This window comes from Symphalangus syndactylus, chromosome 22 (assembly GCF_028878055.3).
Source record: "Symphalangus syndactylus isolate Jambi chromosome 22, NHGRI_mSymSyn1-v2.1_pri, whole genome shotgun sequence".
NCBI lineage: Eukaryota > Metazoa > Chordata > Mammalia > Primates > Hylobatidae > Symphalangus > Symphalangus syndactylus.
Window position 1 is genome coordinate 35,239,593 of NC_072444.2, and position 22,744 is coordinate 35,262,336.

General features: G+C 56.6%; 1 protein-coding gene across 3 annotated transcripts; it reads right to left on the minus strand.

Annotated features, from left to right (window-relative positions):
• Nucleotides 1-2,465: 2,465 nt before the first annotated feature.
• Nucleotides 2,466-21,948, minus strand: ATAD3C (ATPase family AAA domain containing 3C). Of its 3 annotated transcripts, none has more exons than XM_055262646.2 (12): nucleotides 21,451-21,943; nucleotides 20,231-20,310; nucleotides 19,919-19,988; nucleotides 16,902-17,057; nucleotides 15,601-15,657; nucleotides 15,204-15,329; nucleotides 14,779-14,903; nucleotides 13,864-13,915; nucleotides 11,634-11,704; nucleotides 9,964-10,131; nucleotides 8,348-8,456; nucleotides 2,466-2,727 (listed from the first exon to the last, which is right to left on the minus strand). In XM_055262646.2, exons 1-12 carry the CDS (start codon nucleotides 21,523-21,525, stop codon nucleotides 2,581-2,583), a joined length of 1,236 nt encoding a protein of 411 aa, XP_055118621.1. In that variant the 5' UTR covers nucleotides 21,526-21,943; the 3' UTR covers nucleotides 2,466-2,580. The 3 variants fall into 3 exon arrangements, with proteins under 3 accessions (XP_055118621.1, XP_055118622.1, XP_063488138.1); XM_055262647.2 differs by having other exon boundaries at nucleotides 16,899-17,057; XM_063632068.1 differs by lacking the exons at nucleotides 13,864-13,915; nucleotides 14,779-14,903 and having other exon boundaries at nucleotides 9,997-10,131; nucleotides 19,268-19,988; nucleotides 21,451-21,948.
• Nucleotides 21,949-22,744: the final 796 nt, after the last annotated feature.

Below are 22,744 nucleotides of genomic sequence, written 5' to 3' on the forward strand. Positions count from 1 at the left end.
TTCCTGCCAAACCGCTCACCCCGCCACTCTGGCCTATACTCCTGCTCCCCTTAAAATAGCCAATGGGCACTAGTTTAGACTGTGCATTCTAACCCCAGCCAACAGGGGAACCACACAGCAGTAGGGGCTACCTGCGTCAGGAATACGAACCCCTTCCCCTCCCTTGTCCAAGCGCTCACCATTGCTCCATGTATGAGATGCCCCCTTCTATAGAAGTAAATTGTCTAGCTGAGAAAAGTTTATATTCGAGTTCTACTTCTTTGGCGGCACAGAAAATTTACATATAACACAGTGAGCCGCCGAGATCTCGTCACTGCACTCCAGCCTGGGCGACAGAGTGAGACTGTCTCAAAAAAAAAAGAAAAACAGAAGCCAGAAAATGCCAGCCAGGCGCGGTGGCTCACACCCGTAATCCCAGCACTTTGGGAGGCCGAGGTGGGCAGATCACCTGAAAACAGGAGTTTGAGACCAGCCTGGCCAACATGGTGAAACCCCCGTCTCTGCCAAAAATACAAAAATTAACCTGGGCATGGTGGTGTGCGCCTGTAATCCCAGCTACTCCGGACGTTTAGGCACGAAAATTGCTTGAACCCTGTGTCATGTGCATCCGTGCGAAGAGACCACCAAACAGGCTTTGTGTGAGCAACAAGGCTGTTTATTTCACCTGGGTGCAGGCGGGCTGAGTTCAAAAAGAGTCAGCAGGGCCGGGCGAGGTGGCTCACGCTTGTAATCCCAGCACTTTGGGAGGCCGCGGCGGGCGGATCACGAGGTCAGGAGATCGAGACCACGGTGAAACCCCGTCTCTACTAAAAATACAAAAAAAATTAGCCGAGCGTGGTGGTGGGCGCCTGTACTCCCAGCTACTCGGAGAGGCTGAGGCAGGAGAATGGCGAGAACCCGAGAGGCAGAGCTTGCAGTGAGCCGAAATCGAGCCACTGCACTCCAGCATGGGCGACAGAGCGAGACTCCGTCTCAAAAAAAAAAAAAAAAGAGTCAGCAAAGGGTGGTGGGATTATCATTAGTTCTTACAGGTTTTGGGATAGGCGGTGGAGTTAGGGGAAATGTTTTGCAGGCAGGGGATGGATCTCACAAAGTACATTCTCAAGGGTGGGGAGAATTACAAAGAACCTTCTTAAGGGCGGGGGAGATTGCAAAGTACATTGATCAGCTAGGGTGTGGCAGAAACAAATCACAATGGTGGAATGTCATCAGTTAAGGCTATTTTCACTTCTTTTGTGGATCTTCAGTTGCTTCAGGCCATCTGGATGTATAAGTGCAGGTCACAGGCGATATGATGGCTTAGCTTGGGCCCAGAGGCCTGACATCCTGGAGGTGGAGGTTGCAGTGAGCTGAGATCACACCACTGCACTCCACCCTGAGCAAGCAAGACTCCTTCGCCAAAAAAAAAAAAAAACAGGCCAGGCACGGTGGCTCGAGCCTGTAATCCCAACACTTTGGGAGGCCGAGGTAGGAGGATTGCTTGAGCCCAGGAGTTCGAGACCAGCCTGGGCAACAAAGAGACCCTGTCTCTACCCAAAAAAATAGAAGAGGAGGAGAAAAACCAAATGAGTTCCCCAGCCATAGTCAGACGCCCCAACCCCACCCCATGGCTGTAATCAAGGTTTTGGTTATTTAGAGATAGGGTCTCACTCTATTACCCAGGCTGGAGTGCAATGGTGCGATCTTGGCTCACTGCAACCGCTGCCTCCCATGCTCGGGTGATCCTCCTATCTCAGCCTGCAAGCCAAGACAAGAAGCTGGGTGGGACCACTGCCAAGTGCCACCTGGCCTTTTTTTTTTTTTTTTAGAGGGAGTTTTGACTCCTGTTGCCCATGCTGCAGTGCAATCGCATGGTCTCGGCTCAGTGCAACCTCCACTTCCCAGGTTCAAGTGATTCTCCTGCCTCAGCCTCCTGAGTACCAGGGATTTCAGGCACCTGCCACCACGGCCAGCTAATTTTTGTAATTTTTTTTTTTTTTTAGGAGAGATGGGGTTTCACCATGTTGGCCAGGCTGGTCGAGGACTCCTGACCTCAGGTGATCCACCCTCCTTGGCCTCGCTGAGATTCCAGGCATGAGCCACTGTGCCCAGCTGGCCCCATCATCAAGGTTTGCAGGGACTAGCTGCAAAGCGGGGGCAGGGGCGGCATCTGTTTGAAGCCGCTGTGTCTGTTTCCCGTGCACTTCGTCCATCATGTGTCTGGCCGGAGCCAGCTCTGGCGGAGGGGAGGGAGGCGAAGGGGCACCCGCATCTGCACGGCCGCAGGATGGGGCACGGGCAGCCTGTCCTGGGCGGCATTCAGGCACCCGGCCCCGCCGTGGCAGGCACCTCATGTGAAGCCCACCCCTCTGTAGTTAAATTCTCCATAAAGCTCCAGCCTCTGCCTTTTCTGTCACCTTTGACCCCAGGGGGCGATAGGGGGCCCCAAACCCCGCCCCGCATCAGCCAATAGACAGACACAGCGGTGCGGCGCGTGTGGGACTTTATTACGGGGAGTATTTCCTAAATGTGCGGGGTTGGAAAGGTAGGGGTGGGAGGGGTCCCTGGCCAGGCTCTGTGAGGTGTGGTCTCCCCATGGACTCAGGATGACGGTTGCTCCTCCTCGGGCCCAGGCCCCTCCCCCTTCAGCCAGCTCATCATCTGCTGGTACTGCTGGACAAAGTCTTGCACGCAGGCGTCCATCATGGCCTCGGTCAGGACCCCGTCCTTGGAGGCATAGGCCATGGCCTAGTGGGGAGAGAGGGAGCTGAGGGAGGCCGCCATGGGAACCCCCCACCCCAAATGCACACTAGGTCCCCGAGGTGGGGAGAAGCCAAACCAGGGGCTCCAGGACGGCCTCAGGGTGAAACACAGGCTTCCCGCACCTCAGCAGAGCCCAGCACGTGTGTGGACACCGGGGGCGGCCCCTGCAGTGCCCACAGCCCTGCCTGCGTCCTCAGCACTGCTGCTGCTCAATGACTTTCTAATAATACAAAGCCCAAGGCCGAGACCCACTGACTGCAGACCCAGGGCAGCTCCCGAGAGGCAGGGGAATTGCAGACCCTCTGCGTGTCTCAGCCGTGGCCAGGCAGTCCCCCCTGGGTCACAGTGCACCTCAGACCCTCAGACCCTGACACTCAGAGACCTCCAGGGCAGAAGCAGCCACTGCCCACCTTGGGACATCAAGGCCACCTCTGCCCCCACCTCCCTGTCCTCCTGGTCACAGGGCTTGGCATCTAGCACGCGGAGGCTGGAGCTGCTGGAGCTGTGGCCCTCGGTGTGGCTTCAGGCAGCCTCAGGTCCAGCCCTTCTGCCACGGACGGGTCACTCTCCATTCCACTGCCAGCAAAGGGCATGGAGTCCCCACGGGGAGACACCCGTGGGTCAGGGTGAGGGTGTGGGGACCCACACTGGGCACCGTGCTCAGGAGCGCACCAGGACGCCTGGAGGAAGCACAGGGCAGGGGACCCTTCCCGGACAGCTGAGTGGGTCCCTCGCCCCGTCCCGGCTGTGCCTCCCAGAGGCAGGATTCATCTCACAGGGTGCAGGGGCAGCAGCACACCATCCTCCCACAACACCATCACCACGACGGAACCTGCCATGGGGATGACCACGTGGTGCCCATCCCCTCTGCCAGTGCCCACCCCTCGCCAAGAGCCAGTGTGGGGAGACATTGACCAGAGCCGGACCACCACTACGCATCAGGGGCCCAAGACTGCTCAACATCATTTTTGGTCTTGAGCCCACCCAAGAGAGGGCAAACAGGTACAGGGACCCTCGGGGTCCACCCGAGTGGCTGCACCTCACCCAGGGCCCAGTGGAGGAAAGGGGCTGAGCCGATGCTCACGGGGCCACCCCTCCAGGAAGCACGGGACCTGGCAGGAGCCCACCAGCAGTGACAGCTAAATGTCACGTGGCCTCCTGGGTGGGATTCTGGGGCAAGACCCAGTCCTGGGTGGGGCCAACAGTGACACACGATGTTCACCATGTGGCAAGGCCCAGGTAGCTCTCTGTGCTACCCTTGCAACTTTTCTGGGAACCTAAAATCTTCAAACTATAAAAGGTCAAAGACAAGACCTGGACCTGATGTCTTCCATGTGAATTCACAAAACATTAAGAAGAATCAGCACCACTCCTCAAACTCTTGGACAAATTGAAGAACATTTCCTCACTCATCCTAGGAGGCCAGCATTACCCTCATATCAAAGCCAGACAAAGACACCACAAGAAAAATAACAGGCCAATATTCCTGATGAGCATTGTTGGGGAAGTCCTCAACAAAATGCCAGCAAAATGAATTCAGCAGTATAGTAAAAGGATTCTACACCCTGACCAAGCAGGATTTATTCCTGGAATGCAAGGATAGTTCAACATATGAAAATCAATCAATGTTCCTCATATGAAATGTTCAACATACAAAAATCAATCAATATTAGCAGAGTAGAGGAAGGAAACCACATGACCCTCTCAACTGTTGCAGGAAAAACATTTGGCCAAATACAAAAAAAATTTTTTTTTTTTTTTTTTTGAGATCAAGTCTCGCTCTGTTGCCCAGGCATCTCGGTTCACTGCAACCTCCGCCTCCTGTGTTCACGCCATTCTCTTGCCTCAGCCACCTGAGTAGCTGGGACTACAGGCACCTGCCACCACGCCCAGCTAATTTTTTATATTTGTAGTAGGGACAGGATTTCACCATGTTAGCCAGGATGGTCTCAATCTCCTGACCTTGTGATCCACCCACCTCAGCCTCCCAAAGTGCTGGGATTACAGGCAAGAGCTGCCACGCCTGGACATTTTTTTTTTTTTTTTTTTTTTTTTTTTTTTTTTTTAGACAGAATCTTGCTCTTCTTACCCAGGCTGGAGTGTGATGGCACAATCTCGGCTCAGTGCAACCTCTGCCTGCCGCATTCACGCGATTCTCCTGCCTCAGCTTCCCTAGTAGCTGGGATTACAGGTATGCACCACCACGCCCAACTAATTTTGTATTTTTAGTAGAGACGGGTTTCTCTATGTTGGTCAGGCTGGCCTCAAACTGCCGACCTCAGGTGATCTGCCCACCTCACACTTTTATGATAAAAACACTCACCAAACCAAGAATTGAAGGATACGCCCTAAACACAATGAAGGCTGTATATCACAAGCCCACAGGTGACATACTCAGTGGTGAAAAACTGGAAGCTTTTCTTCTGAGTAAGGAACCAGGTAAGAATGCTTTACTGCTTCTATTCCACATACCACTGGAAGTTGTGGCCAGGGCCATTAGACAAGAAAAAGAAAAGTCATCCAAACTGAAAAAGGAGAGGTAAAAATCACCTGTTCTCAGATGATATCATCTTATATGTAGAAAATCCTAGAATCCATATTGGAAAAAACAACCCCGTGACATCAGCAAAGTTACAGGAAACAAAATCAACAGAAAAAAAAAGCTGCAATTCTACATACCAACAATGAATTTTTTTTTTTTTTTTTTGAGACAGAGTCTCGCCGTGTCACCCAGGCTGAAGTGCAGTGGCATGATCTCGGCTCACTGCAAGCTCCGCCTCCTGGGTTCATCCCATTCTTCTGCCTCAGCCTCCCAAGTAGCTGGGACTACAGGCGCCCACCGACACGCTTGGCTAATTTTTTGTATTTTTAGTAGAGATGGGGTTTCACCTCGTTAGCCAGGATGGTCTCGATCTCCTGACCTCGTGATCCACCCGCCTTGGCCTCCCAAAGTGTTGGGATTACAGGCGTGAGCCACCATGCCTGGCCCACAATGAACAATCTGAAAGGGAAATTATGAAACTATTTCCATTTACAATAGCATCCGAAAGAATAAAATACTTGGAAATTCATTTAACCAAGAAGGTGAAAGACTTGTACAGTGAAAACTGGCCAGACGTGGTGGCCCACACCTGAATCCCAGCACTTTGGGAGCCAGAGGCAGATGGATCACCTCATGTCAGGAGATCGAGACCAGCCTGGCCAACATGGCAAAACCCCGTCTCTGCTAAAAATACAAAAATTAGCCAGGCATGTTGGTGTGTGCCTGTAATTCCAGCTACTCAGGAGGCTGAGTCAGGAGAATCACTTTAACCAAGGAGGCGAAGGTGGCAGTGAGTTAAGATCGCAACACTGAACCCCAGCCTGGGCGACAGAGTGAGACTCCGTCTCAAAAAGACAAAAAAAGAAAACCACACAATATTGCTGAGAGACATCAAAGCAACATAGAGACTAAATGCGATCCCTGTTAAAACCCCAATTATGTTTTACAAAAATAGGAAAACCATTCCTAAAATTCATATGGAATCTCAAGGGATCCTGAATAGCCCAGACTGGAGTTCAATGGCACCAACTCAGCTCACTGGAACCTCTGCCTCCAGAGTTCAAGCAATTCTCGTGCCTCAGCCTCCTGAGTAGCTGAGATTATAGGCACACACCACCATGCCCAGCTAAGTTTCGTATTTTTAGTAGAGACAGGGTTTCACCATGTTGGCCAGGCTGGTCTTGAACTCCTGACCTCAGGCAATCCACCAACCTCAGCCTCCCAAAGTGCTGGGATTACAGGCGTGAGCCACCGTGCCCGGCACAAAAAGAAAAAACTCTTGAAGGACAAAGTTGGTGCTGGGCGTGGTGGCTCACCACCACCGCTGTGAGCAGTACAGGATGAGTGTCCTTATAAGGGACACCAGAGAGAGCTGAGTTGCTCTCTCTGCCACATGAGGACCCAGCAAAGAACACTCCACAGGGAGGGACCGAGCTGACACCCTGACCTTGGGCTTCTAGCCTTCAGAGCTGTGGGGACACATGCCCCAGCGGTTATGGCATGGCAGGCTGAGCAGTGGACCACACTCCTGTTTTGTTTTTTTTGTTTGTTTGTTTTTTTTGAGACAGAGTCTCACTCTGTTGCTCAGGCTGGAGTGCAGTGGCATGATCTCAGCTCACCGCAACCTCCACTTCCTGGGTTTAAGTGATTCTCCTGCCTCAACCTCTCGAGTCGCTGAGAATATAGGCATGCATCAACACCATGCCCGACCAATTTTTGTATTTTTAGTAGAGCTGGAGTTCGACATGTTGGCCAGGCTGGTCTCGAACTCCTGGCCTCAAGTGATTCTCTCTCCTGGGCCTCCCAGCATGCTGGGATTACAGGCATAAGCCACCACGCCCAGTCCAAATGATCCTTATTTTTCCAGACAGGGTCTCGCTCTGCAACCCAGGCTGGAGTGCAGTGGCACAATCACAGCTCACTGCAGCCTCCTCCTCCTTGACTCAAGTGATCCTCCCACCTCAGCCTCCCAGGCAGCTGGCATTACAGGCATGCGCCACCAGGTCCAGCTAATTTTTTATTTTTTGTAGAGATGGGGTCTCGCCTTGCTTTCCAGGCTGGTCCTGAACCCCTGGCTTCAAATAATCTGACTGACTTGGCCTCCCCAAATGCTGGGAATACAAGCATCAGCCACTATCATACCTGGCCTCTGCTTTCTTAGTTATGGAAACAGACCTGGTTCCAAGTGGGGATGGCTTGGAACAGAGACCTCAGCTAACCCACAAGGACGGGGTTTGAGATCTGGGGCTCTTTGTCACAGCGGCATAACCCAGCCTGTACTGACTAATACAGCTCCCTACATACCTCGGCTCCAACGTTCAAATCAAGGTAATTGGCTACTTCATTAAGCTGTCATACGTTAAAGCGCTGCTGGATCGAGGGACCAGGTTGTCACACAGACTCTGTGGACCCCAGAGGCGGCGATGCCTGTGCATGGCCAGGGCGCCTTCTGCCCCACAGACCTGGTTTTGCTTTTCCAGCAACCCCCAAAGACCAAAGCTTTCTGGATGTCCACACCCATACTCCTGTGCGTCCCAGCTCCTTGGCCCTGGGGCAGCCGTGGAGCTGCAGAAGGGGTGCCTCCGAGGAACAACTGGCTGTGGGACAATTAGAGGCCACTCCCACCTGTGTGTCTGGGCCCATCAAGCAGGACCAAGCGAACGGACTTGGTCCAAGAAACACAACGTCCCTTAACCCCCACCACCAAACTCACACAGGGCCTGTCCTGATGACCATTCACACCGGAGGGTGCCTGTCTACCAAGGTGAGCATCAGAAGCCTCCCGCCCCACCTGGCAGAGCCCAAGCTACTAGGATGCCGCACTGGCTTCCTGACCTGTGACCATCAGCCACCGACATGGCCCCACCCTTCTTGCTGGAGCAGATGCGCGCCACTGCGTGGAGTGGCCCAACTGGGGCGGGGGCCCTGTGTCACATCTGTGCACCGAAAACCCCTCAAGAGAAGCTCCCACATGACACCGGTGCTGGGACAGGCCTGGCGCAGCCAAGCATCTCCACAGCAGCTGGGCTCCCGTCTGGGTGGGCGCGCCCGAGCCTGACTCACCTGCCAGGACACGGCCAGCTGTGTGATCTTCCGGCCCGACATGCCCTCCGTCAGCCGAGCGATCTCTAAGCACTTCCTCCCGTAGTCAAACTGGGCCAGCTTCAGATGCCTGGGGAAGGAGTTCCCAAGTGGGCTAGCCGAGGCAGCAGCTCCCACACCATGAGGTGGAGGCCGGAAAACAGGCAGCCAGGCGGATACCCATGCCAGATGCCCTCTTGGGAGGGACTCTCTACCTGTGACAATCAAGCTCCGCCCCCTCCCTGATGCAAGCCAGGCCTGGGCTGAGCAGGAAGGGGGCAGCTGTGGGGCCTGGAGATGGCCGCACCCCCTCCTCACACCAGCCCTGCCCACTCAGCACCCACAGGGCACATGGCCGTTACGCTGGCAGTGGCGGAGCCCTGAGTTCTAGCAAAAGCGTCTGCCTGGAGGCCACAGAAGCCAAGTCATGGTGCCAAGGCTACAAGGCTACGAGCAGCCATGGGGGTGGGGGGAGCCCAGGGCAGGTGACGGCATAGAGAAACCGAGGCCCAGACAGCTGGGCTGGCATGGAGCAGGCGGCAGCCGAGGGGTCGGCAGGGGAGAACCAGGCTCTCTTTGGAACAGAGCAGCTTTTGTCGTCACTGGAGACAGCAGAAATTTAGGTCAGGTGCACAGAAGGACTCAGAAACCGGGGCCCTGGGGACGCCAAGAAGTGGAGCAGCCTGGGCTCATCTGGAGTGTTCCCGAGGCAGCCGGTGTGTGGCGCCAGGGCCCCTCATCACCCGGAGGGCTCTGCCCACGGTGCCTGCTGCATCCACTGCCAGCAACAGGGAGCCTGAAGGCTTCAAGGCACATTGCAGCAGGAGCCGCGCCCCACACCATGAGGCGCCAGGGCCGGGTGTGGCAGCTGGAGGGAGGCCAGGCCAGCAGCCAGCAGTGGACCATGAGGAGCCTCTCCCTCCAGTCCCAACATGGGGTCTCAGAGCAACACTCCACGTCACCTCCCCTCACTGCCAGGGCACAGGATTTCCTCACAGCCCTCCGCGTAGTGAAGAGGGACGTAAAAGAGGCCGGGCACAGTGGCTCACATCTGTAATCCCTGCACTTTGGGAGGCTGAAGTGGGCGGATCACCTGAGGTCAGGGGTTGGAGACTAGCCTGGCCAACATGGTGAAACCACATCTCCACAAAAATACGAAAAGTAGCTGGGCGTGCTGGTGGGCACCTATAATCCCAGCTACTCAGGAGGCTGATGCAGGAGAATCGTGTGAACCCAGGAGGCGGAGGTTGCAGTCAGCTGAGATTGTGCCACTGCACTCCAGCTTGGGGGACAAGAGCGAGACTTCACCTCAAAAAAAAAAAATAATTAAAGGTTTGTAAGTGATAGTGGACTGTGCCTCCAAGCCAGAAGACATGCCACCAGGCTGTTCTCAGGTGGGGATGAAGAAAGGGTGGAGACCTCCCTGGATGCGGCCTCTGGGACCCTTGGTCCACGCGGCTCCTGCAGGAAACCACAGGGCAGGGAGGTGGTTCCCACCCTGGAGACAGGGCCTGCTGGGTGTGTCTGGAGAACAGGAGCAGGGGTGGACCCTGACCGAGGGCCCCTGGACGGGGGCTGGGTGGGGCGGGACACTTAACCGTTTTCCTTCTGTGGCCGGCGTAAGAACATACTTGTCAAGATACATTCTCACCAGGCGCTCCCGCTCCTCCAGCTGCGGCAGGTCGAAGTGGACCATCACGTCGATGCAGGCATTGATGGCCCAGTCGAACTGCTCCGGGTGGCAGCGGGCCAGGACCAGCATGAATCTGTGGGACAGCGATGGGGAAGGAAACGCTGGGGCTGCCGGCTGAGCTGTCCCGAGGGGAACGGGGGCTCCTCAGCCCCCTCAGGGAGACTTTCTGGGAGAATCTAAAGCGGCAGCTTGTGAGCACAGGAAACACCCAGAGGATGCGGGCACAGCCCTGGCACCCGCCTGCGGGCCCCACCACGCCCAGCTGTCCCCACACCCAGCTTCCTGGGCCTTTGTTCTCGCCCTGTGTGGCACTTTCCTGCTGACCCTCACCCAGCCTGATAGGCAGCGCTGGGAACACCACTCCCTCCTGCTGCCTGCGCCCCGCTGTGCTCGGAGCAGAGATGCGGGACCCAGAGTCCATGTCAAGATTACGGCCATGCTGGCCAGGCGTGGTGGCTCACGCCTGTAATCCCAGCATTTTGGGAGGCCGAGGCGGGCAGATCACCTGAGGTCTGGAGTTCGAGACCAGCTGACCAACATGGTGAAACCCCATCTCCACTAAAAAAGAAAAAATACAAAAAATTAGCCAGGTGTGGTGGCGCATGCCTGTAATCCCAGCTACTTGGGAGGCTGAGGTAGGAGAATCGCTTGAAACCAGGAGACGGAGGTTGCAGTGAGCCAAGATCGCGCCATTGCACCCCAGCCTGGGCAGAAAAAGCAAAAACTCCGTCTAAAAAAAAAAAAATTACGGCCACGCGATCCAGGAGCAGGACCTCGAGGGCCCGGGTTCAGCGGAGGCTCAGCAGGGCCCCAGCCTTGCCTCTCGCAGAAGGACCTGAGTCAGGGCTCCAGGGAGCGTCTACTGGCAGCAGCTGAGCCAGCAAGCCCAATGCGTCTGAGGAGTCAGCCACGGCCGACCGGCAGGATGTGAGCCTCCGTGTGACACGTGACTGGGGCTGGAGGGTCCCAGGAGACCAAGGAAACTCAAAATTAAGGGATTTGGGAGGGACTAGGGAGCCTGGACATAGGGCGGTCACCCTACTGGGGACCTCTGGGCGGCAGCCCACAGAGGCCACACGAAGTCGGGTGGGGCCCAAGCCTGGAGGGTGCACCCCGGCCAGCATCCGGGCGGGGACCAAGGTCCCAGGTTCGCCCAGACACACAGGACCTGCTCGTGCCCAGTTTCCCGCGGGAGCAAACGTGTCTCCATCTCCCACCCCAGGGCACCCACACCCTCCAAGGGAGACCCAGCAGAGCCTCAATCAGACCACCTCCCTTGCAGGCACAGGACTGCAGAAACCTAGAGGCAGAGGGACCCGCAAGCTGGGGCGGCGCACGGGGCTGTGAGGACAGGACTGACCCCAGCTCTGCCCGGGAGGCCCCCGCATGTTCCTCAGTGACACCCCGTGCTGTCCTGAGCTGGGCCGTTCCCAGGGGACATCCGAGGTGGGCACGTTGAGGCCACGGCAGCTGCCCAGCACTGTGAGCCAGGGCCCCTCAGGTCCCTCAGTGGGAACCAAGGGCAATGGCTGCACAGCCCTGCCCGGGGGCCCAGGACCCGAGGGGCTCCCTCACTTGTTGCTGCGCTGCCTCGTGTGGTTTAGGAATGTGTGCTGGATGGCCCTGAGGTCCTCGCTTATCTTCTCCTGCAGAGAGAAGGTTCCAGCCTTAGGCACCAGGAGCAAAGCCTTGTAAACAGCCACAGCAGAAAGTCCCACAGGCCTCCCTCCTGCAGGGAGCAGGGACGTGGCGACACTTTCATGGATCTAAACTCAAAAGCCTGACCAGGGCCAAGGGCGGTGGCTCATGAATGTAATCCAGCATTTTGGGATGCCGAGGCGGGCAGGTCACCTTACGTAGGGAGTTTGAGACCATCCTGGCCAACATGGTGAGACCCCGTCTCTACTAAAAATACAAAAATTAGCCAGGCGTGGTGGCACACCTGTAGTCCCAGCTACTTGGGAGGCTGAGGCACGAGAATCACTTAAACCTGGGAGGCAGAGGTTGCAGCGAGCTGAAATTGCACCGCTGCACTCCAGTGTGGGCGACAGAGTGAGGCTGTCTCAAAAAAAAAAAAAAACAAAAACAACAACCCTGACTGGGCGTGGGGGCTCATGTCTGTAATCCCAGAACTTAAGAAGGTCAAGGCGGGAGCATCTCTTTACCTCAGAAGTTCGAGCCCAGCCTGGGCAACGAGGGGAAACTCCATCTCTACTAACATTACAAAAAAATTAGCTGGGGCCGGGCACGGTGGCTCACGCCTGTAATCTCAGCACTTTGGGAGGCCGAGGTAGGCGGATCACCTGAGGTCAGGAATTCAGGACTAGCCTGACTGACATGGAGAAACCCTGTCCCTACTAAAAAAAATAGAAAATGAGCCGGGCGTGGTGGTACATGACTGTAATCCCAGCTACTTGGGAGGCCGAGGCAGGATTGCTTGAACCCAGGGGGCGGAGGTTGCGGTGAGCCAAGATCGCACCATTGCACTACAGCTTGGGCAACAAGAGCGAAACTCCATCTCAAAAAAAAAAAAAAAAAAAAAAAAAAATCAGCCAGGCATTGCACTGTGCCCCTGCAGTCACGGCTACTCGGGCGGCTGAGGCAGGAGGATTACTTGAGCTCCAGAGGTTGAGTCAACAGTGAGCTATGATCGTGCCACTGCACTCCAGCCTGGGCGAGAGAGACCCTGTCTTAATAACTGTATGGCTGGGCGTAGTAGATCACACATGTAATCCCAGTATTTTGGGAGGCCAGGTGGGCAGATCATTTGAGGTCAGGAGTTCTCGACCAGCCTGATCAACATGGTGAAACCCCATCTCTACTAAAAATACAAAAAATTTAACTGGGTATGGTGGCAAACACCTGTAATCCCAGCTACTCAAGGGGCTGAGGCAGGAGACTAGCTTGAACCCAGGAGGCGGAGGTTGCAGCGAGCCAAGATTGTGCCACTGCAAGCCAGCTTAAGGGATAGAGCGAGACTTTGTCTCAAATAAATAATAAAAATAAAAATAGACCAGATGCAGTAGCTCAGACCTGTAATATCAGTACTTTGAGAGGCTGAGGCGGGTGCATTACGAGGTCAGGAGATCTAGACCATCATGGCCAACATGGTGAAACCGCATCTCTACTAAAAATACAAAAATTAGCTGGGTGTGGTGGCTGGTGCCTATAATCCTAGCTACTTGGGAGTATGAAGCAGGAGAATTGCTTGCACCAGGAGGCGGAGGTTGCAGTGAGCCGAGATCATGCCATGGAACTCCACTCTGGCAACAGAGCAAGATAGCATCTCAAAAACAAAACAAAACAAAAAAACCCTCAAAATCCAAACCTTAACTTTAAGCTGACCTTAAAAAAATGCTGTTTTTTTGTTTTGTTTGTTTGTTTGTTTGCTTTTTTGAGACGGACTCTCGCCCTGTTGCCCAGGCTGGAGTGCAGTGGCACAATCTCAGCTCATGGCAAGCTCTGCCTCTGGGTTTACGCCATTCTCCTGCCTCAGCCTCCTGACTAGCTGGGACTACAGGCGCCCACCACCACGCCTGGCTAATTTTTTTTTGTATTTTTAGTGGAGATGGGATTTCACTGTGTTAGGATGGTCTCGATCTCCTGACCTCGTGATCCGCCTGCCTCAGCCTCCCAAAGTGCTGGGATTACCGGCGTGAGCCTCCGCCCCCAGCCAAAAGTGCTGTTTTTCACACAAAACTTAGAGAAAAAGAAATTGAGCAGTGGGCTGCGGCCCGGCCCAGGATGACAGCCGCACCCACCCCACCACCGCACTGTGGCCAGACAGAGGCTTAGTGTCACTCACAGAGGCTCGCTTCCGAAGGAAGGCGTCCACTTCATCCACAAAGAGCAGGAGGCTGTGAACGAGGGGGAGGCCAAGCGGGGCAAGAGTGACGCCAGGAGCGGCCCACAGCAGCGTCGGGAGCAGGCCAAGCAGGCAGATCCCCAGGGGATGCAGCCTCTGCCCCATCAGAGCCCTAAGTCGTGGCCTCTGGGCAGCTGACCATGGCCTGGCCTCAGAAGGCCCTGGGAAGCCAACCACACACGGGGGACAGACTCTTCCCCTCAGGCTTCACCCCCACACCAACCAACCACACACAGGATGACAGACTCTGCCCCGCAGGCTTCACCCCCACCCAGCAAAGTGCAGCACTGGTGGCCCCTCAGAGTCCACGCCAGAGGCAGGGTCTTCTAAAGTGAAAGGTCAAAGGCCAGAAGGGAGGGTGCCGGCCATGAGGATCGTGGTGCCAACAAGGACAGCTGAGACCGCAAGGGTGCCCGAGCCGTGCCCTGCGCAGGGTCACTGTGGGACCTATTGAAGGGTGCGTGCCATGCTGTCTTCAGCTAACTTTCAAATGGTTCTACAAAAAGGAGCCGGTGCCCACGCCCACCTGCACGAGTGTTGGAGGGAGGGCGGCTGTGGAGGAGCCTCCCCCGCAGCTGTGAAGACCCCTCTCCCCCTGCACCCATCCACCTCCCTTCTGCCCTGAGCCAAGTATCCCACTGGCACTCTCCGCACGCTGGCGACCTCGTGTCTACCAGGGTCCACACTCAGGGGACTTTCCCTCCGAGGGACCCTCCGCCGGGCCTCCTGCGTGGCCCCAAGGGCAGAGCTGCAGAAAGATCACAAGGTCCCTGAAAGCCACCTGGAACCCCTTCCCAGAAGGCAGCCTGCTGGCCTGCAGCGAAGGGCCTGGTGCAAGCTGTGGGGACGTCTCACCCGCGCCGGCTGGTATTCGCCCAGTCAAAGAGCTTGTGCATGGCGGTCACGCCTTCCCGCCCCATGGGGGCCACGTCCCCGCCTGTCATGATGGCATAGTCCATGCCTGAGTGCAGGGCGAGTTTCTGGACAGGAAGGGTGAGGGGAGACAGAACAGATTTTACGTCTGCCTCTGGAGTGTGGAGGCTCTGCCCGGCATCCCTGCCTGGCATCCCTGCTTGGAAGTCACAGCCTGCCAGACAGGAGACGTCCCCTGCCTAGATGATGGGAGGCGCTGCTGCCCACACCAGCACCCTGAGCCTACATGAGGGTGGGCAAAGGCCTAAGGGGGGGTCCATTCCCCAGGTGGCTGAGCCCCTCAGACACCTGCAGGCAGGTGAGACCCCAGCGGCCCCTGGCCCACCTGCGCAGCCAGGCGCTCTCACCTTGGCGATTAGCGTCTTCCCGGTGCCTGGTGGGCCGTACGTCAGGACATTCCTGTACAGGCCCCGGTTCTTCTTGATATTCCTTGTTGTTATGGCAATGTTGCGCACCCGTGCTTCCAGGCTGGGCTGCCGGGGAAGACGGGGGCTTGGGGGACACATTCAGTGCCCACGGAAGCCTCGGGGACAGGGGCTGTGGGAATGCCCTTGTGTGGACTTCGCTTCTCGGGAAGCTGCCCAGCTCACGGGCAGCCTATCTATCCCCGGCACAATCGGAGCAGTCGCATCTCAGGAGCCAAAAGCTCCTGGGTGTCACCACGAGCCCCAGCAAGGGCCACAGCCCGGCCCAGCTCCGGGGTCCCCTCCCTGCGCCTCCCCGGTCGCAGGCACACCGACTTACACTGAGCACAACACCCTCCAGCGCGTCCTGGGGCCGACTGAGGAGCCGCCGGCTGACCTGCGGAGGGGGAGGGGAAGGGGAAGCGCCATTGGGGCACCTGCCACAGCCACGGAACAGCCACCAATGCACAGACACGCTCCGTAACACACAGAAACGGAGCTGCCCCGAAGCACAGCCAGGACCGGCCCGGAGCTGGAACCCCACCCCGCCAGGAGACCAGGCAGCTATTGCTGGGATTAGGGGCATTTTCCGGTTCCTTATCGGTTTTTTTTTTTTTGAGACGGTGTCTCTGTCGTCCAGGCTGGAGTGCAGTGCTGCGATCTCGGCTCACTGCAAGCTCCGCCTCCTGGGTTCACACCATTCTCCTGCCTCAGCTTCCCAAGTAGCTGGGACTACAGGCACCCGCCACCATGCCTGGCTAATTTTTTGTATTTTTTTTAGTAGAGACAGGGTTTCACTGTGTGTTAGCCAGGATGGCCTTGATCTCCTGACCTTGTGATCCACCCGCCTTGGCCTCCCAAAGTGCTGGGATAACAAGCGTGAGCCACCGCGCCCGGCCAGCTTTTCTTTTCTTTTTTTTTTTTTTGAGACGGAGTCTTGCTCTGTCCCCTAGGCTGGGGTGCAATGGCGCGATCTCGGCTCACTGCAAGCTCCGCCTCCCGGGTTCATGCCATTCTCCTGCCTCAGCCTCTGGAGTAGCTGAGACTACAGGCGCCCGCCACCACGCCCGGCTAATTTTTTGTATTTTTTAGTAGAGAGGGGGTTTCACCCTGTTAGCCAGGATGGTCTCGATCTCCTGACCTCATGATCCACCCGCCTTGGCCTCCCAAAGTGCTAGGATTACAGGCGTGAGCCACCGCGCCTGGCCCCAGCTTTTATTTTCTTAACCACCCACCGAGTGACCTGTGGAGACCCCACCATCCCCGTGTGGAGAGCAGGCACCTCGGGGGCTGGCAAGTGGCGCGGTTCCCTAAGGAGGCCGCCAGACACCATAGCCTGCAGCAGCTTCCCCGACAGACGGCCACATACCCAAGTCCTGGGACTTGCAAGGACCCTGATGTGCTCCCAGGCCCCATCAAGAGCCCTGAGCAGGGGAGACCGAGGCAGACGGGTAAGGGTCTCACTGATGCAGACCCCTAAGGTACAGCGCCGGACAGGAAAACCCACGCTTGATGCAGCGTGCGGGTGCCCGTTATCCGGGAAAAGGGAAGGGACGGGAGGGTGTGCGTGGGCTGTGCTCGTGGGGCAGAAGGGACTCAGCCAGGAACTGCCCTCAGGGAAGGCCAGGCCCGCGCCGCTACCTGGATGGGGTGCCGCAGCGCCTCCAGCACCGTGATGCGGGACGTCTCCCTCACCAGGGACGGCTTCCCCAGCCGAGCCTCGATGAAGCGGCCAGCGACAAGCGTGGCCTTCTTGGCTGAGTAGACCCCGACAGCCAGCAGCGTCAGCCCTGCCACCTGCAGCAGAGACACCGCACTGGCGCACCGACCCCACCCTCCCTCCTAGAGTGGGAGACACACAGGGCTGCCCCCACCCTCTCTCCGCCCGAAGGAGAAGCACAGGGCCGTGTGCTGGCCCCACAGAACCCCAATTCCCAGCCCCGAAGCCCACAGCCACGCGGTTACAGGAGGCAGGTGGGGCAGTCATAGCGCCCTCACTCAGGGCCATTTTCTCTGCAAGTGGCAGCATAAATCCTACAAAGCCCCGGTCGCTGAGCAGGGCCCTGGGCAGACCCAGCTGGATACGTCACAGGGCCACACCCTCTGGTACATTCTTGGCCACTAAAAATCGTACTTTATTCCTGGAAAACAAGGCTAACCCCAAATCTCTAAGTTGTTTTAAAAATCAATTAGGCCAGCTGGGAGCAGTAGCTCAGGCCTGTAATCCCAGCACTTTGGGAGGCCAAGGCAGGCAGATCACCTGAGGTCGAGAGTTGAAGACCAGCCTAACCCACATGGAGAAACCCCATCTCTACTAAAAATACAAAAGTTAGCCAGCCATAATGGCACATGCCTGTAATCTCAGCTACTTGGGAGGCTGAGGCAGGAGAATCGCTTGAACCCGGGAGGCAGAGGTTGCAGTGAGCCCAGACCACACCATCGCGCTCAAGCCTGGGCAACAACAGCGAAACTCCACCTCAAAAAAAAAAAAAAAAAATGGCCGTGAGCGGTGGCTCACGCTTGTAATCCCAGCACTTTGGGAGGCCAAGGCGGGCAGATCACGAGGTCAGGAGATCGAGACCACGGTGAAACCCCGTCTCTACTAAAAATACAAAAAAAAAAATTAGCCAGGCGTGGTGGCGGATGCCTGTAGTCCCAGCTACTCGGAGAGGCTGAGGCAGGAGAATGGCATGAACCCAGGAGGCGGAGCTTGCAGTGAGCCGAGATTGCGCCACTGCACTCCAGCCTGGGCGACAGAGCGAGACTCCGTCTCAAAAAAAAAAAAAAAAAAAGTTTTATGCCAGGCCTGGTGGCTCATCCCTGTAATCCCAGCACTTTGGGAGGCCAAGATGGGCTGATCAATTGAGGCCAGGAGTTCGAGACCAGCCTGGCCAACATGGTAAAACCCCATCCCTACTAAAAATACAAAAATTGGCCGACCACGGTGGTACACACCTGTAATCATAGCACTTTCTTTTTTTTTTTTGAGAATGAGGCCATTCTCCTGCCTCAGCCTCTCCGAGTAGCTGGGACTACAGGCGCCCGCCACCACGCCCGGCTAATTTTTTGTATTTTTAGTAGAGACGGGGTTTCACCATGGTCTCGATCTCCTGACCTCGTGATCCGCCCGCCTCGGCCTCCCAAAGTGCTGGGATTACAAGCGTGAGCCACCGCGCCCGGCAATCATAGCACTTTCTGAGGCCAAGGCAGATGGATCACCTGAGGTCCGGAGTTCAAAACCATCCTGGCCAACAGGGTGAAACCCTGTCTCCACCAAAATAGAAAAATTAGCCAGGCATGGCGACCTGCACCTGTAATCCTGGCAACACAAGAGGCTGAGGCAGGACAATCACTTGAACCCGGGAGGCACAGGTTGCAGTGAGCCCAGGTGGCGCCACTGCACTCCAGCCTGGGAGACAGAGTGAGACCCTGTCTCTAAATACAAACAAAAGTCAAGGGTGCATTAAGCAGCTCCCTCATGTCCTCACGTGACACCGTCTCAACAACACGGCGGCAACACCACCTGCTACATTCACCGTCACACTGACGAGGCTACCGGCAGGCGCTGCAGTCATAGCACTAGGCGTCGGCACCACGGCAGAGCAAGTGCCCACTGAGTGCCAGGCACCTACTGTGTGCTGGGCGGAGGGGATGACAGAGGACGTAGCCATGTGCGACGTGGTGGGCCACCACAGCAGGCCGGAGCCTGGGCACAGAAGAGTGAGGCTGTAAACAAGAGAGGACTCTGTGAACTTCGAACTCTCAGGATTTTATAAGGAATAAAGAAGGTTTTTGCAAAATGGAGTCAGGGTTGCCTTCTGTTTTTTCTCTTTTTTTTTTTTTTTTTTTTTTTGAGAAGGAGCCTTGCTCTGTCCCAAGGCTGGAATGCAATGGCGAGATCTCGGCTCACTGCAGCCTCTGCCTCCTGGTTCAGGTGATTCGCCTACCTCCGCCTCCTGAGTAGCTGGGACTACACGCACGTGCCATGTGTAGAGATGGGGTCTCACCGTGTGGCCCAGACTGGCAACTGCGTTTTCTTCTCCCAGCTCAAGGAGGGAGGAGCAGCCCCCACCAGCAGGTCCAGTTTGGGCTTCTTCCGTGCTGGGAGAGCTACAGGGCCTGTGCAGAGCCGGGAGGGACAGGACACGGGGACAAGACCCGGGGACAGGATGTGGGGACAGGACAGGGGGACAGGATGGGGGCACAGGACCCGGGGACAGGATGCAGGGACAGGACCCGGGGACAGGATGGGGGGACAGGATGCAGGGACAGGACCCGGGGACAGGATGGGGGGACAGGACGTGGGGACAGGACGGGGGACAGGACCCGGGGACAGGATGGGGTGACAGGACCCAGGGACAGGATCCGGGGACAGGACGCGGGACAGGACCCGGGGACAGGACGCGGGGACAGGATGGGGGGACAAGACCCGGGGACAGGACGCAGGTACAGGACGCGGGGACAGGACGCGGGGACAGGACGTGGAGACAGGACGCGGAAACAGGACGGGGGGACAGGACGGGGGGACAGGACCCGGGCACAGGACGCAGGGACAGGACGCGGGGACAGGATGCGGGGACAGGACGCGGGGTTCCAGGAGGCCCCCACAAGCTGCCCCACAGCCACCTGGCAGCCCTGCCTGGCACACGCGTGTTTACTGTGGCTGTCACTTTGTCCCGGTCGGTCACAAAGGCACGGAATCCTTCCCCAAACAAGGTGCCAGCTGTCCTGCGGGGAAAGCAGTGGTGTGACCAGGAAGGAAACAAAGACCCGCGTCACGCAGCAAGAGCAGGTTGAGGGTGAGGCCGTGACACAGCAGCCCAGTCCTGCCAGGACAGAGAGGCAGTGCCCCCACCAAGGAGCCAGCGTATGGCGGCCAGGCCTGGGAGAGCTGGAGAGCGCCCTGGGACCAGCGACTCACACCTGCGGGGGCTCCGTCTGCGGCTGGCCTGGGCCTCGGCAGCGCTCACCTGATGGACTCCAAGAAGGTCTGATGGTGCTTCCGCATGGACTCCTCCTGCTTCCGTAAATTCTCCTCATTGACAAGTTGCTGAGAAGCCGCAGAAAAAGAGAAAAGCCTTTAAAACCAGAAAAATGCTCAACACCAATCCAGAGGTTGTGTCCGCCCCAGGACCGAAGGGCTCCAAGTGTCCCGGGAACCTGGGGGCCTGCAGACACCACACCCTGACGCAGACACGGGTGACATCGGCCGGGACGGCAGTCGCTGAGGGGCTGGGTTCAGGGACCCAAACTCCCCAGTGGCAGAAACAGCCCCCACTGTGGCTTCCCTGACAAGGGCCACTGCGGAGCCGACCTCCCGACACCACTGCCCTGATTCAGGCTGCGCTTAAGGAAGCCTCTGTCTTCTGCCAATTAAACGTTAAAGCTACAATGCCCACAACAGCCAACATGTGAACCCTGCCTGTGAGCTCAGGACTGAAGGTGATGGGCCGGGCGTGGTGGCTCACGCCTGTAATCCCAGCACTTTGGGAGGCCGAAGCAGGTGGATCACTTGAGGTCAGGAGTTCAAGACTAGCCTGGCCAACATGAAACCCCGTCTGTACTAAAAGTACAAAAATTAGCCAGGCGTGGTGGTGGGTGCCTGTAATCTCAGCTACTGGGGAGGCTGAGGCAGGAGAATCACTTGAACCCGGGAGGCAGAGGTTGCAGTGAGCGGAGATCGCGCCACTGCACTCCAGCCTGGGCGACAGAGCGAGATTCCATCTCAACAAAAAAAAAAAAGGGGGGGGGAGGGATAGCATTAGGAGATATACCTAATGCTAAATGACAAGTTAATGGGGGTGCAGCACACCAACATGGCACATGTATACACATGTAACAAACCTGCACATTGTGCACATGTCCCCTAAAACTTAAAGTACAATAATAATTTTAAAAAAAAATCCTGCTGAGTGTAATGAAATGAGGTGAGAACATCAAGAAGACCCAGGCCCTCGGGACGACCAGACGCCCTCACCAACACCGGCCCTCCCTCTCGGGCGGCACTGCAGCAGAGTCTCTCACCTCCCCTTGTTTCCTTCTGTGAAATGAGGCGCCCAAGCTCGGCCCTGGGTCCCACTGCTGCCCATGTACACGCCCCCGGCCCTACCCACCGGCAGTAGCCCCACCAATCTCTGCGCCCGAACCCCATGTGTGCCCTGGCCTCCCCGCCCACACGGGCTCCACTCACTTTGAGCTTAGACTGTTGCTCCGGCTGCAGTGTCTGATCCTGCATCTGCGCCAGATTCAGGGCGTCCTTTGACATGGCCTGCGGGCTCAGGGCGACGGAGGGCAGGTGTTAGGATACGCGGATGCCGCTGGGCAGGCATGCACACCAGCCAAGGGGCTTTCTGGAATCCACGGCCACGCCTCGACCTCAAAGCCCCCAGCCCTGCCTCCCCATCCTCCTTCCTATTCAGACCTGGTGTGACGATGCCCCATCCCCAGCACATGGCCTGATGTATTTGTGGGGTTTTATCCCCCCAGGGACCATCTTGGAGAGCCACATCAGGAAGGCCATCCCACGTGGATGGCAGGAGGCTCTTTCCCAATTCAACACAGTCAGGCGATGGCTAAAGTGTCCATTTTATCATGTTACATTTGCTTTTCCTTTTTTTTTTTTTTTTTGAGACAGTCTCGCTCTCTCGCCCAGGCTGGAGTGCAGTGGTGCTATCTCGGCTCACTGCAAGCTCCGCCTCTCGGGTTCATGCCATTCTCCTGCCTCAGCCTCCTGAGTAGCTGGGACTACAGGCGTGTGCCACTACGCCCAGCTAATTTTTTGTATTTTTAGTAGAGACGGGGTTTCACCGTGTTAGCCAGGATGGTCTCGATCTCCTGACCTCATGATCCTCCCACCTCGGCCTCCCAAAGTGCTGGGATTACAGGCATGAGCCACCGCGCCCAGCACATACGCTTTTCCTAAGCTTCCAGTGGCTATTGTCATTGATCTGCTATCAAGCACATGCAGGCAAGAAAGGGAATGAATAAGAATCGGATAGCAGCCAACAAGCTCAGGGTGACGAGGGCAAGCATCTCACAACATCCTCAGTTATTTTGTTCCCAGTGGGGAATCGACACAGGTCGATGTTTGGGTGTCCTGGGACGGAAGTACATATTCTCCGAGCTGCTGAGGCCTAAGCAACAGGTCTCAAAATTTTCTGGGATGACAGTTTTCCCATCATAAAATTTTACCATAAAAAACTTCTGTGCTGGGCGCGGTGGCTCACGCTTGTAATCCCAGCACTTTGGGAGGCCGAGGCGGGTGGATCACAAGGTCAGGAGATCAAGACCATGGCGAAACCCCGTCTCTACTAAAAATACAAAAAATTAGCCGGGCGTGATGGCGGGCGCCTGTAGTCCCAGCTACTCGGAGAGGCTGAGGCAGGAGAATGGCGTGAACCCGGGAGGCGGAGCTTGCAGTGAGCCGAGATCGCGCCACTGCACTCCAGCCTGGGCGACAGAGCCAGACTCCGTCTCAAAAAAAA

Bases quoted from the DNA above. Each gene is read 5' to 3' on its own strand.
- ATAD3C (XM_063632068.1), bottom strand. From the start codon at position 21,525: ATGTCAAAGGACGCCCTGAATCTGGCGCAGATGCAGGATCAGACACTG. The intron at 15,330-15,600 runs GTAAGTCGGTGT...CTTCCCCGGCAG, and splicing joins TGGAGGGTGTTGTGCTCAGT to CCCAGCCTGGAAGCACGGGT. The intron at 10,132-11,633 runs GTGAGGGAGCCC...GCTGTCCCACAG, and splicing joins ACGAGGCAGCGCAGCAACAA to ATTCATGCTGGTCCTGGCCC.